We start from the raw sequence: 15,783 nt of genomic DNA on the forward strand, positions 1-15,783 counted from the left end.
GGCTCGTCAGATCATAATCATCTGAAAAGGGGCTGATCGTGAGTACATATTGATACATTGCTTCTGAATATTATGACGTATTCTCGATTGGCGATACTGATCAGCCGTGAAACGGGTAATTATAGGCACCACCGATATAATCAAGACACTAAATCTATCAACTGTTTACAAAATTCATCAATTCTGCGGATTTTACGACGTGAAAAGTAATTGGCCTGACGTCTAAATCGGTGATTGGCACTGCTTCAATTTTGCACGAATAAACATTGTGTATGTATTTTTGGCACCTGTCTTAATGAAATAGCTCTGCAAGAAACTTGAGACGAAAAATGAGAAGAATTTTACTGTATGATGTATTCTCACTGATCGGACACCTCGGTACAGGAAATATGGTGCCGCAGACAAAGTAATCTCGTTAATGTAACGTAACGTGGAAATAAGGACCAGTATTTTATAGCTACTAAATAACTATGCAGAAGTGAGATCTGCAAAATATATAACGACAATTCTAAAGTATTGCGAAATAACGGGTTTTTCTAAAGAAAAAAGCAAAACGTCGTTGCAATAATTGCTTCCGTTACGATCGAACTTCAACCTCAATGAAATCTCCTTCATTTTTCCAGTAGCAATTAACACCTGCTTCGCCTCCGTCGTTAAAAGTAAATTACAGTTACTGCACGTGTATCTAATGGAAGTGTGTTACCGCAACGATTTCTCAAACTACCTTCAAATTTCATCCTATTCGTTGTCCAACTGTCTATCCGTGTATCATTTGTATAATAATCGCGCTGCTTGGAACGACGAAACGAAAATCAGATGCAGGTTTCGGCCCTTGTCAAACACCGTAGGCATAACGTTAAGTCATCATAAGGTCGGCCGGTAAAGGCGAGCGCTTTTTCACATCTTTCAATCTCCTCACCGTAGCCATAATTCGAATACCTTCTTTGATATGTCATTACACGTTCGTCGATGAGATATCGCAGGTATCCACTTGTTATTCGTAGGTATGTAGAAAACGAAAAGTTCGAGCGACGCATTTTCAGCTGTTAACAAGTGTTTTTTACTTCATATACCCAACCGTAGTTGAAGCTGTTCAAATATTTGCGGAAACCTGCGATCGTACGTTCGGTGGCTGATTCCTGTAACGTCTCATCACTGCGGATGCAATTCCATTGGCGTTGAAGGGTCGACGATTGCGATACTCCGGAGGCTTTGACACGCCTGAATTACAGGCACTTTTTAACGAGGGTTTACTTTCTCCGCAATCGAGTACAGGCGTCAAGCAGCGGGTAGCTCCGAGAGACATGATGCTGTTGCTATTGTACACGTACAACAACTTCGTGTAGTCATATCGAGTATCGACGAAGCAACAGCAGAAGTGGCGCGAGGGAAAAGAGCCTTGTTTGTAAGAGGTTGACCGCGGGATTTTTGCACGTTAATCAAATTTGACAAATCGCCGAAATTTACCCCCGGATTTCAGTCGTCTTCTAATTAAACATGTATATGTACATATTGTTGCGATGATTGCCACAAATAATTAATTAAAGGGAACCGAATTATCCGCGAAATTGTAAAACTTTAATTTGCTGTAAAACAGGTCAATCGTCGTTCATTGTTGGTAAAAAAATAAACAGAATAATTCACTTTGTCACCGATATTTAATCGTCGGTGATGTATAAATCGTTTATACTATACTCGGGTTATAGGTATAATTGGAAACATGATCCATGGTCACGTTTTACAGACATATGTCAAAAAGATTGTCTATCAGGGTCGATGAACATCATTCTATAGACACGTACAGCAATAATTATTCTCCCAAAAAGAAGGGGAACCAGATTATTTGTATGAAATAGCCAAAGCTCGAGGCTAGGCAAAGGAAAAACGTATGGGAGGCGCGTTACATAGGCAAATGGTTAGATCGACATATTGATGGATGAATGGATGGATGGAGTTTGTTCATAAATAAGCAACGATAATATATTACGAGCCGTTATTACGAAGGCGTAGAGATGTGAAGGAAAAAAAGTAAGAAGGTAAAGCAAAAGAAGAAGAAGAACCATTAAATAATATTCTGAGAGGTGAATAATAGTTATATAATTATGAAAAAAGAAAATTAGTAAACTATTTTAATCAGGCAGGTATCACAGTTCAAAGGAATCGCTTGGCGTGCAAAAAAACGTGATGTCGATAAGCGTCTGGGGAAAGCGGGAATATTACACAGCGTATTCTATACCCGATGTGTTTTCAATTGCGAGTTACGAAGTCCGCCGATCGGCCGGGGAGACAGAGCAGTATATCCGATGACACTTTGCCCTAATGAAAGGCCAGGCAGCCAGGGCAGGGTGTGTACGAATGGACGTCTATGGACGTGGATGCGTTCGTAGGTGTAAAGGTTGACACCGTGTGAAATAGAATTTCCCACGGGGCTCGCAAAGCGTATATAAGCGTCGGCGACGAGCGGCGTCGCGACGCGCAGAGCCGCCATTAAACCCACCTATATCCAAGAAGAAGGTGCCAAATGAAACTGGCCGGCACGACGTGCAACCTGCTTCTTAATGCCTCAATTCCCAGTCGACTTATCCCAACGTGGGTGCAATCAATCCTCTTCCTATGTGCAAGCGTTGCACGTGCTTATACCTCGTGCTTAACCCTTTGAGTCACACATTATTGTGCCGAGTTTACTTTTGTAACAAGATAGTATTTTGCAGATTATCGGGTCACTGATTACGAATCTGAAATCAGACTCTTAACATTCAGGATGGTGGATCCAATATGGTGAACAAAAATGTTAAATTAGCTCGCATATATAGGGTGACTCTATGCAGATTTTTTTGGGGTCACTGAGTGGATTCGTGATACCGAATTTTAAAATATGATTTCAGATTCGTCATCAGCGACCCCAGAAACACTTGGACAGAGTTTTTTTTTTCTCTTTTTTCAATATTATGTTCCGACAGCCCAGTCGATTCGGCTTTACAGTAATGGATTCGTCTCATGTGCCAAAGTTCTTTCAAGCCGACTTACAAGTCGAACTTTCGAGTGCTCAGGTAGACAGCTTACGATTCTCCCCAACATGCATAAATCCTCCCCTCTGAATGTGCTGTTTCCCAAAGTGTCTGCAGCGCGACGTTTTATGTGGAAACCAGCAGGAGGAGCTTGTGGATTATTGTATCGCACGCGGATGTAGGTACACTTTACACTTACAATAATGGCGGCGATGGTGCCAGAGAAATTAATCCGATTTCTATTAGCCCTCATATGCAAGAGGTGTGCGCTGTGTTCGGATACATGTGTGCCATGCATATGAGGTACGCAAATACCTGCATGAAACTTACTTACCAGATACGAAAAGAGACTCCGTATGGGGTGTTCAGGTGTACCGTTATCGGTGTAATGGAAACGACAACTGCAAGTACTAATGAGCAAAGATATGGCCGTCCAATTAACCAAACTACACTGAGCAGCGTTAATTCTTCGAATTACCTATGCGGACGTGCTCTTGCTCAATGTATAGATATACATTTGTGTGTGAATTATAGAACTGCGTGACTGTGAAGATATCGTTTCGAAAATATTTCGATACGACGGACATGATTTACGCTTCAACAGTTTATTTAACGAAATACTATACACCTAGGTATAGCTGTATTTGAAAATTCGCTCTTAATTTTTCGCGATGATCAAGTATTTGACAGTCGAAAAAACGACTGAAATATGTCAAATATGCTAATAACTGATCTTAGTTTGTGAAATCGTCACGATTCTACACTCTTTAGACTCACAGTAGGTATGTATTCTATACAGGCCATTTTCTCCCCCCCTGATTAATTACCAGAGGGGTTCAAACGAAATAGAAAAGTGGAGAAATAGAATTAATCTTGGATGTCGCGTACGGATAAAAAAGCCTCAAAGAATATTTTTCCCGCTAATCATGATGCTTTGCAATTTTTCTGAACCCTGAACCGTCGTGTTTGGTTTCCCAGTATTCTTTTTGTCGTAAAATGAGACTCTTACGCATCCTGATTCTGCGTTATTTCCCGCAAGGGGTCAAGGCTTGCAGATAATAACGATACCTCCTATGATAAACCGCAAGTAATCAGAGTCCATGCAGTTTGATGGGTACATGGACACATTTAATATATAAATACATGTATGTCGAAGCAATACCAACAACGTGGTCAGAACGAATGACACGTGACAATGGAGATAATTAACTTCCGGTAACCGGCTGCGTTTGCAAACCGCAATGGGAGTTGGAAGTTAGATACGCACGTCGAACTGTATGTCATAATCCATCCGACATACAGCTGCACCGTATAAGTTTATTGCAGTTCGAATGGAAGGTCATCCTGCAGTGTGGTGAAATAATTAGACATCATACCAACACTTGTCGCTTGGTATAAACGTTTCTACAAGGTGTTTTTGACAAAACATCACTGTATGCAGGGTTGCCTGCCTTCTCTCCCCGCCAATGCTGGTCACGGTTGATCAGGGGCTGAAAATAATGACGAGCGATAAAAGGCGGGAAACACAAAATGCGCTCTGCTCGCGATGTTTCGCGTTATACTTTGAAACGAAATATTATTGCAGTTCCACGAATTGTAAACTCCTTTTTACGAATATTTTCCTGTCCCTGAGTTGACAGAAAAGCTGCAATACTGTGGTCTTTATTACCGAGAAACACCCTGTACAATTTTTACGAACGTTGATATCTACGATCAGCGTAAACAGGTTTCAGTTCACGGTCTTCATCCTGCGCCCCTCTATCTATCTATCTCTCGCTCTATCTCTCTGTTTCTCGTTACCTACGTGTGTCTTATCGAAATAATATAAACATGTATATCCACATCCCGGTGTTGCGTAAACGCAGTTGAATTTCTGCGGAGTGCGTCAGTCGCTCGAAGAAACGAAGAGAAGAGACGGGGTCGCAGACGAAAGCAATGCGCGATAATAATCGTGTGTTTATACACGATTTTCGCATTCCGCGCAGAAGACACGACGCTCATGATTGTTGCTGTATCGAAAAGAAAAAACGTGGGAGGGGGGGGATGCACGTGCGCACATTTTGTCAACGCGTGTGCCTGATGTCTACCGGCACTGCTGGATGAAAAATTTTGCATTGCAAATTAACTCACGGATATGGTATAAGACGTGCAGTATAATTTCATCTTTCGCCAACGCAACGGTTTGATCACCCCGTGTTTTTATGCTGGATATTAATATTTTAAGTTTATATCGTCGTTTCATGGTCAAATATTGTAATTTATAGCAACCGGTTACTAAACGAATTCGATGAAACTTCAACTTTGCGCGAAACGCGTAGATCAATTCTTTCTGCAGACTGAGTGTTCGTAGAAGATTTTTGCATATATTAAATGCAAATTTTCTTATACTGAAGTATATTAATACGATACAAAGAAGAAGAAGAAGAAGAAGAAAAGAAAGATAGACTCAGAAGTCAGGCGGAGAAAAATAATACCGTCGATTTTCTTTCCGCGGAAACTTTTCTGTATATCCGTGATGATTATGTAACACTCTGAAATTTTCTTCAAAAGTTCGTAAAAACCCTGTGAATCAGAAGCTTTCAGAGTTTTTCTTTTCGAGGAAAAAATATCAGAGTTGACTGCTAAATTTAGTATTTCTGTCTACTAGTTTAACGGAGAATTTTGGAAGAAACAAACCAAGTGAATGTAGTTCGCAGTCGATTACTCTGAAATCTTTTTCAAACATAGTGTTTTTTTTTTTTAATAAAAAATCCAAAGTTTGCTGATTGCTGATATTTGCAGGACAATATTAAGTAATTTTGAAAACACTGTTCTAAAAGATTGATAAAAATATACTAAGAATAAAAGTTAAGTAAAAATGCGCTGTCCCATATTTTACTCGAATTCATATAATAGATGTTTCGAAATCTGTAATTCACACCGTAGATTCTTGCATGTCCTCGTGATTTAGAACCAAACAAACCTCGTAAATCTCCCGACTGATGCGTGCCTGCACGCATCTCGATCCGCGAGTATCGCCGACCAATGTTGCAACATATAGATTGATAAATGTGCCGGTTGCGAATTCTCGTCTCGTTTCGTCTCGTCGCATCGCGTCTCGTAGAAATGCAGGCCACTGCAGGCGGTGTTTTTCAAACAACATACGTTTTAAATTATACGGTCAACCGTTTAATCCCCCTGTAACAGATTTTCTCTTCTATGCCTATTTTCGACGCAAAGAATTTCTCCGTGAATTATAGGTATAATGATTTCGCCATAACGTTGAATCCCTGCGTCAGTGCGGCAAAAAAAAAAAAAAAAAAATTCAATATAAAAAAGGAAACCAGGACTATGACTGTATGGATAAAAACCTGAGACTATTAGAAATCTTCGGAATGAGTTGAATTAACCTGTAGGTATGTAGCTGTGATGGAAATCAATGAAAGTAAACTAACCATCCATGAAAAATTTCGTTGCATCAGCTGCAATTTTGTAAGATTAATTAAACTTGCTCTTATTCGTTAGAACTAAAATTTTCTGGTCAAGTAAATTATTTTTATATCCGTGTGGAGAGAAAAAAGTAAAACGCATTATAACAAACATGCAGAATTAGTTGTTATCCCGTATTTTAAACAGCGCCTCGTTTCCGTTTTTCCAGGTACACAGCCGTCGACGAAGAGTCGCCAGGAGCAGCGTCTAGAAGACTCGGAGCCGCCTCTCCGTTGCAAACCACCGTTTCAGCCAGAGAAGCTGAGGGTGGTGATATGTTGGAGCTGCGTTTATCGACGCACGGCGACGTCTTCTCCTCGAAGTCATCGCCGGTACAAAAATCGCCGAAATGCGCCGACGAAGACTCAGCCTCGGTGCAGGTCCCAGGGGACCGGTCCCGGCTGGCCGGCATCGTTAGGTCCTCGGAGGGCGGTGAGACGCCGGTGGAGACGCGGATACCGGAAGTGACGGTTATGCCGGATACAAAACGCGCCGCGACGCCAGCCTGCAGAGATCCGGAGCTCGTGAGGATCCGCTCGACGCCGTCGCAGGAGGTACGCGAGGTCCGCAAGGACAGCGCCCTCTACCTCGAGGAGGACGAGGTCGAGGGCCTTAAGGACCTCAGGGAGTCGCTGAGGGCCCGTTCGCCGCGAAGCCTGACACCAAGGCGGGAGAGCAGCGGGTACGCGAGCAACCTGGGTACCTTCGACGAGGAGCGGAGGACCTCGGAGGTCGATTTAACGGGGTTGAAAGAGCGTCGAAGGTCCTCGACGAAGCGACTAACATCAGAGACTTTCGTCCCCGTAGCGCGTAGCTGGATAAGCAGGAACGAGCAGGAACAGAACTCGACCAACCCCGAGAGCTCGGATAACCGAGAGATCCGGGAGGATCGAAAGGACGAGAAGAAGGTCTCGGATCCAGAGATACGGGACGTCGAGGGTGTCGAAAGGCGGGGAAAAATCGGCGCGAATCAACCGCCGCAGAAGAGACCATCGGAATCACCAAACGAGGTTCTATCCTACGCCGAGGTCCTGCAGGCGAAACCCGGAGGCCCGATTAACAGGTCGAAGGTCCTGTCGCGAGTCGAATCCTTCGACGCGGTCGATCTTCCAGGGCGGACGTCGACCGGCGTAAATCAGCTCGCCTCCAAGGTTGGTCTGCAGCGGAACAAGAGGATCGTCCACCAGTACAGCACGCCGAATTTTCCGAGCATAGAATTGGAAAGGATACTCGAAAGGCCTGCGGACAAGACGCCGGAAATTGTTGTCCCCCCTACGCCGACGACGATCGTCCACCTCGAAAACACTCGGGAGCAAAACGACCAGGAACCGGATGTCGTCGCCACCGGCAAACTCCTGCCCAGATCCGTCAAGGTCTACCAGCTCCTCTCCACACAGTCTGAGGACCGCGGCGACGGTGTTCCGAACCTCGCCGACAGGCGAATTTCATTGCAGATCAGCCGGCAGGACGAGGAACGACTTCCTGGACAGGAAGGAACGGGAACCGCCCCTCCGGTCATCGCCGAGGGTCCCGAAATCCTTGGCGTTCCCGTCGCGAATGAGGGACGATCACACCTCACACCTTCTTCGACGCTCACCGATCCTCCGGTTCGCAAGCTTTCCACCCCGGGTGAAATGGGCGCGTCGCACCGACTCTTGGGAGACTCTGGGATCGGGATCAGACCCATTTATCCGTATTGTCCCTACTCGCCCTACGGCAGTCCTCAAGGATCTCCGAGGACCAGGAGGCGACCTCTTCGCGAAAGTCGGCGCGTTTCTATCGACAATAGACAGGGTGCTCTTCAGCTTAATCAGTACAAACTCTTGGACAATATTGGACAGGTGAGTCAGTGTTTGCACTTTTTGAGTGCAAACACTTTGTGATAACGCGGCTTTTCACTTTCTCGACACTTGGCACTGTCGTCGGATTTCAATCCGTTTGTGTTATGCTTCTTTTCAATGAGGTTCAAGTTAACGATGTCGATGGAACGAAATTATTTTTTTTTTTCAAAAATCATAACTTTTTTAAGAATTACTCTCAAGGAAGCAAATATGCAAGAAATTTTTTATTTTAAGTATTAGTTTAATTATCAGCTTCAAACTCGTTCGTTTAAATGTCGAAAAATTCAGATCGTGAATCTCCTGTGAGAATTCATTCAAAGAGCATAAATTACACGTTCAAATAAAAAAGAAAGAAGAAAGAAAATAAGAGTAAGGCGGCCCTATGGTCTCTGTAAATAATACTCAACGAATACACCGCTGCAAGCTATACCAATATTTACCTCACATTAGAGGCGTACCTGCGTCGACATGGACGATGAGCCGTAATGGGTATAACGGTTTGTTAAAACAGACCGATGTTGCAAAGTTAAACAACGTATCGGAATAGCATTGAAAGAGAGAAAAAGAGATAACAATTAAAAGTCACCAGCGCAACGTATTTATTATTACTCTTACTTATAGTGGAAATAAAAAATAACGAAAGTGTGAAAAATACAGGTATTTAATTAATTGCATTTAACGTTGCCTCGAGAATTCGGTGGTTGAATTCAACGGAAAGTTTGGTCTCCGGTTCAACAACAAAGGTGAACAAAGTATTTATCGGGAGAAGAGTAAACCGATTGTAAAAAGGTCGCAGCAGCCTCTTTTTATCTGGTAATAATAATTTCAAACTTGAATACCACATCGAGTATATATACATATGTATTTATTTCATTTTACATACGTTTATTACACGTTGCACACGTTACACACGTCGGAATTCCCGACTTGTAAGATCAAAGGTACCTACGTACAAATTTCAGTTTGCCTCTAGCAATTAGTCGGTATTGTATATGCAGAGAACTGCCGGTTACCATAAATTTACATATCCACTGCTAAACGGTAAAGACATATTACCAGATAACTTTTACGAACGTCTGTGTAACATTATAAAATAACGCGAGATCCAAAGAATTGTATAAATTCCGCTACTATAATAATTTAATCTTTCATAATAATGAAAAAAAATCGAAGACTATTTGAACGAGAGCTCGTGAAAATTTTTTGCAACTTATTAGCGAGAGCTGAAAAAAATTCGAATTGAAAATATTGTCGGAAAAGACATTGCGATTTCAGTTGGAAAATATTAATAAATTTTTGCTTTTTTTTTTTTTTTTTTTTGTTTGTTTTAGGATTCATTTAAAATCCACTTGTCCGACCTGTTTTAAATATTACGATTACTCAATTTATTTGTAATCGTTTAAAAAAAAATGTAAACGATAAAGTAATTTTCTAAGAAAATAATCTTCTGAAAGAGAATGAAATTAATGAAGTCCGACGAAAGGAAAACCGTACAAATATCACACAATATTAGATTTAAACATTTCGCCGGTAATGCGAGGGTAGAATTAAAACGGGATCCTTGGCCTTCGCATTAATACGACTCGCGTGTTGCTGGCGAATTAAGCGGGACAAAAATTAGCTGGTTGTAAATAAAGCATTGCGGGGACTGTTTTTTGCCAAGTTGCTAAAAATTCCTGATTCGTGTCTACACGCATAGCTGTATTGAGAGACACAATATGGCCAAGGGATTAGACTCACAGCGAAATTCTTCGACATACGAGAAATCGGTCGAACGTACGTTTTAAACCTTTGATGAAATGTAATCGCGTAAAGTCGACGAATACCTTTTTCCTCGAAATTGAAAAACTCGACTCTTTATTGACAGGGCACTTTGAATTCGGAAAAAGTTCGCACGGATTTTTTTCATAAGAGAAAATAAAAATAACACGTACATAGGTACCTACCTGAAATTTTTTTCTCCATTTCTGAAAATCCGAGCACATTTCGCATTAGATTTACGCAAATCGTTTTCAAACTTGTACTATCGCGTGGAAATTGTTTGTATAAATAATTGCTTTTATTGCGTCGAATGACGGTGAAAATCGAAGAATCTAGAATAAACTAACTCTGCGAAGAAGGTGATTGCCGATTATATCGATCGAAATAAAAACTTTCCTCCTCGCACGACAAATACCCTACCGTTTCACGATAATAACAATAACAATAACGTTAATCCCACTAATGTCGTTTGTAAATATTTCAAAGGTTGATAAGAGCGTCCAGAACGACTTGAAAACTAACCAACCAACCAACCTACCTACCCGTTTTAGTTCTTGATAAAAAATTTGTAACAAGTCTATGGAATATCGTTATGTTTCGAATGTTATCGCTTTGAACCAAGCCATTTAATACAGAACGGCAGATATAAAATCGATGCTTAAATTATCGGCCATAAGAACGTTCGCCTTCGAGGATCTCGCGTGTATAACAATAATAATGTATGAGAAATCGCGTATGAAGACATGAGTAACTAGACGACGTCTACAGCAGTTATACCAAGGCTTGCAGGAGACAATTCGCCTTATACACCATGTGTGGAAAGAAATGATATACCAATAAAGAATATTGCCGCGCCGCGTCGCGCATTTAATGTAGGTATAATATTATAGCGTCATAAATTGGCGCATAACTCACGCGGTTGAGTTCTATTCATTTTTATTTTCTACTTTTTCTCCTAAATACATATATATGAACTGTAACATTGTTTCAAAATTATCGAAATTTTTTTCAAAAAACTCTTTCTTTAAAGTGTGACGTGTAAAGTTTAACTTTTTCGATCATAATACAGATGGAGAAGTGTAGTTCAAGTGGATCAAGTGTAGTTACTTATCATAAAAGAGACTTAGAGAAATTGTGGAGTATCGATTCTACGAGATAAAATTGATTTTATATTATTTTCCAAATTTTTGAGTTTTTTCTTTTTCATATATTTCTCTTATCCTACCATTTTCCCCTACAGCTCAAGCAGCCCGGATTTTATAAGGACGAAAATAAAAATGAAATAGAAAAGAAAGGCTAGATCGGATCCGCGATCAGGTGTGTATAGTAAAGCTGCAGATCAGGGATTCGGAACAGCATGTATATATACCTACTGCATTGTTCGGCGCGGTGTAAAAATTAATTAATTTACTGATAACGAGGTTCGATAAGCCGAGGTATTATACAGCTTGTTATAACATTTTGCATAGCAAGGAGTACCAGGATACTCGTTCGCCCGCTTCTCGTTTAAGCTGTTAATTTCAGCTGGTGTAAAAAATCATTCGGATAATGATATTCAGGCATAGCGTTAACACGTACCGTTCGACTCTCGATCATTGGTGATTTTAATACTGGCAGTGAAATACTCGTGTGTAGGTACAAAATCAACGCATACGTGCCTAACTGTAAGACTATGTAAAACGTCTTTGTCAAATCTGACACTCGTGTTACACAGAGCAACAATATTCTGACATTTAATCTGGAATATATAATGTAAGCTAAGATAAAGAACGAACGGCCGTAAGACTGGCTCAGTTATTAAAAAAAAAAACAAACACGTAAAAAAGTAATAATAACAATAATAATAATAACGATAAGAAAAAAACATTTTACAATATGAATAATTTAATAACGATAATTAAACGCGAGTTGTTAAGGCTCGTGTGGGTCTAATCACGCGTCATGTTCATTATAATGAATGTGTCGATGGGCACGTGAGCACCATGGCACTGGCAGTATAATGGCTGTCTCCTCCTTTTTTTTCTCTCCCTCTCTCTCTCTTTCTTTTTTTTTTCTACAGCAATTTGTCCTGTCGCAACTTAATAAGTCAGCGTTTCTTTCAGGGCTCTTACGGGATTGTCAAACTCGCGTACAACGAAGAGGACGAAACGCACTACGCGATGAAGATTCTGAGTAAGAAAAAACTGATGAAGAAGGCCGGGATTTTCGGGAGAATGGCACCGGGGAGAAAAGGGCTCGCTAATCCGTTGGCCAAGGTTTACAGGGAGATTGCTCTTCTCAAAAAGCTCGATCATCCGAACGTCGTGAAGCTCGTTGAGGTCCTCGATGACCCGGACGAGGACAACCTTTACCTCGTCTTCGAGCTTGTCCAGAAGGGTGAGGTCCTCCAGTTGCCCACCGATCAACCATTGGACGAAGACACCGCGCGGATTCACTTTCGCGACATCGTTTTGGGCGTTGAATATCGTCAGTATCTCATACCTAACGTCTCTAATTCTAATTCCCGCTTTTTCTTCTTCTTCTTCTTCTTCTTCTTCTTCTTAGTCATCATCGTCATTTTCTTATTTCACGCTCTGAAATTATAATCAAAAACGAAACGTGGTAGCGTAGTGATTTCTTTTTTTTTTTCTTCTTCTTCTTCTTTTCCTCTTCTTCACTTCCAGCACCATTCTTTCTACACGCGAAACTTTACTTACTGCATGGACGGGCTGATTCACTGCGTCAAAGAGTGCTCGAAAGCTCATTTCAACCCCTTTTCGACGTTCCCCCTCGCTCTTGAACGTGCATGTATGTGGGGGTGGGTGTGGCGTCCAGCTGCACAGCGAGCTAAAGCATCCACAGATGTGAACTCACACCCGGCTCTTGTCGGAACTTTGTTCTTCCAGTGCATTACCAGCGGATAGTACACAGGGACATAAAGCCCAGCAATCTGCTCGTCGACGGCGAGGGTCATGTTAAGGTCGCGGATTTAGGTGTCAGCGCGGAATTAAGGGCTGCGGGTGAACTGCTCTCGGGACCTGCGGGAACACCGGCGTTTGCCGCACCGGAAACTACCACTCCTGGAGCACAGTATTCCGGAACGGTGGGTGAAAAATTTAAACTCGAAACAAGGGTTGTCTTCAATGTGAAACGTTCTTTCCTCAACGTTTTAGGCGTGGTGCAGAAATAGCGTGTTCCTTAGGGAAATTGATCGTGTAGGAAAGGGTGAGGCAAAGTGGACCCACAGAAATTCTTTAAATAACGAGGGATAAAATTAACTTGCACATGAACTTTTTATTAAATATGAATTTTTCGAAAATCATAATTATTCTAAATATTTTATTCTGATTTTAGGCATTATTTTATTAAGAGGCCCACTTGGCTCCACTATCCCCTATTGCGAAACGGTTAATTGAATAAGAAAAATGATTGATCGATCGGCCGGAATTCCATACTATTAGTTTATTTCATTACGAGATACCTATAGTCGAACCTTGAGTATTTATCGAATTATTCTATTTGTAAACTACAAAGATCACTTCGAAAATAGAAGAATAAAAAATACTTGAATTCTAAACCAAAGCTTTTTGTTATCTCGTTCTTCGTTTCAAATCGCTTAAAAATTGTTAAAAATCCCATAGATTCCTTCGATTTTACTTTCCGATGGTCAACTTTGTTCAGAAGACTATTTATTCTAACTAAAAATTCAATGCAACGGTGTTCTCTTATCACCTCGGCATCATGAAATCATCATTATTATTATTATTGTTGTTGTTGTTGTTATTATTATTAAAATTAGTATATATAAAATATTATACCGTATGCGCGCGTGTCGACGTGATTTCATGCAAATACACAAGAGCGGTAATTGGCTAATTGGTTTGCCATACTGCTAGACGACCGCGTGAGTATCGGCTTGTGGAAAAATAGTTGAAACCAGTATACCGGTACTCCTATGCATAATGTATGGTCAAAGTGCGTAAAGTGAGGTACCTGCACGACTCTATTAAAGCCTCTCTTATACGCAGCTGTTCGGACACGTAACGAGTTCTCTGCAGTCTGCAATGCATACCTGGAGGCTGCACTCCGAACGAATCTAATTAACGCCTTTCAAAGTTATCGCACCGTTAAAACTGCGTCCTTAACTTTTACCGAGTGAGCACCATTCAACAAACGCTATACGTTATACAATTTTAATGTTGTTCTTGTTATTATTGTTATCATCATCACAAATATGACCCTAGGAGAATTGAGAAGTTCACAGGATTGAACGTTTAAACATGTTAGAGTATATATATATATATATATCTAATGTATATATATATATATATATGTAAATTATATGTATAGTTATACGACGTACGTAACAATTTATTCTTACTTCTACCAAACAAATAGTGTTTTTTTTTGTAATTATCATCGATCGAGAAATTCTCTCTTTCATGAAAAATTTATTCTCAAACTACCGTGCTTATAATATCGCTATAAATACTGCTGTGGCATAGATTTTTTATACTTTATAATACGGGAATTCCAAAGCTGATCGAACGGTTTGAATTATTAACCGATTTTTTTCCCGAAGCTATACTATATTATAATAATTACCAAATGCGCACCGTACCATGTAAATGAGCAGTCGATTACGAGGTTAGAATGGAAATAAAAATTAATATAGGGGGCGGAGGGGGGGGGGGGGGGGGGAGGGGCGCAAACAGAATACCTTTAAAATTTTATAAAAAAATGATGATTTTCCGAACGTTTTTGTCAATAGTCAAAAATGACCTCTATAAACATTATTGAGTATTGTTTTGAATTTTCAAAAATTTTCCAAATTTTTTTCCCCCCTGGAATCTGAAAATAATTTTTATTTTCTTTCATTACAATTAAAAACAAAGATTCAGCGTATTTGAGTCCCAGAAAACTAAGTATTTATTTCCTTAAGTACCCCGTTTCGCCCCCCCCCCCCCCCCCCCGGGCGTATATTTAAAAAAATAAAAATAAATGGCCATGAGCTTCTTTGCGTTGTGAGTTAGAATCTCACAAGAATATGAAGAAAAATGGGAATATCGCTTCTTAGACAAGAGTATGAAAAATTCGAGATTTCGGGTAAGTGAGAAATATGAAATTGAATTTAAAAATTCATCCTACGAATTCCCCGCGTTCACAGCTCTGCGACGTTTGGTCGATGGGTGTGACGCTGTACTCTTTGGTGACCGGAAAAGTGCCTTGGGACGGATCTGGAAGCATAATCGGTGTGCAGGCGGCGGTGCGTTCGGAGCCGTTAAGGTTTCCGGAAAAGCCGGAGCTCTCTGCAACGCTGAAAGAACTGATAACCAGGATGCTGGAGAAGGAACCATCCGCGAGGATTACGTTAAGGGACATCAAGACACACCCGTGGGTTACGAAAGAGGGGGCGGAAGTTCTACCGGGCGAAGCTGACAACTGCAGACTTCCTGTCACCGTCACGGACGAGGAGGTCGCTCGAGTCGTTACCAGGGTTCCTAAACTCGACACCCTCATTTTAATCAAGACGATGCTCAAGCAGCACAGCTTTCAGGTAAGAAAAACCTGAGCAAACGCTTATTTGTTACCTGATGTTTCGACCAAGTACGAAAAAGACGTCGTTATGTCTGCCAACTTTTTCAAATCGTGCTTTCAGGCTCCCAGATCAGTCATTTCGGAGCTTTTTATTCGGTTGTTTACTCCCGCAGGACGACTTGTTCCTA

General features: G+C 41.1%; 1 protein-coding gene across 1 annotated transcript in view; it reads left to right on the plus strand.

Annotated features, from left to right (window-relative positions):
* Positions 1-15,783, plus strand: part of LOC124407763 (mitogen-activated protein kinase kinase kinase YODA-like) — a 37,871-nt gene that overhangs the window by 18,001 nt on the left and 4,087 nt on the right. Inside the window, exons 3-6 of the mRNA XM_046884261.1 lie at positions 6,646-8,317; positions 12,181-12,544; positions 12,964-13,160; positions 15,225-15,614. Coding sequence (XP_046740217.1) covers positions 6,646-8,317; positions 12,181-12,544; positions 12,964-13,160; positions 15,225-15,614 — 2,623 coding nt within the window. The remainder of the gene's footprint in view (positions 1-6,645; positions 8,318-12,180; positions 12,545-12,963; positions 13,161-15,224; positions 15,615-15,783) is intronic.

The sequence above is a fragment of the Diprion similis genome, chromosome 6 (genome assembly GCF_021155765.1).
Source record: "Diprion similis isolate iyDipSimi1 chromosome 6, iyDipSimi1.1, whole genome shotgun sequence".
Classification (NCBI taxonomy): Eukaryota; Metazoa; Arthropoda; class Insecta; order Hymenoptera; family Diprionidae; genus Diprion; species Diprion similis.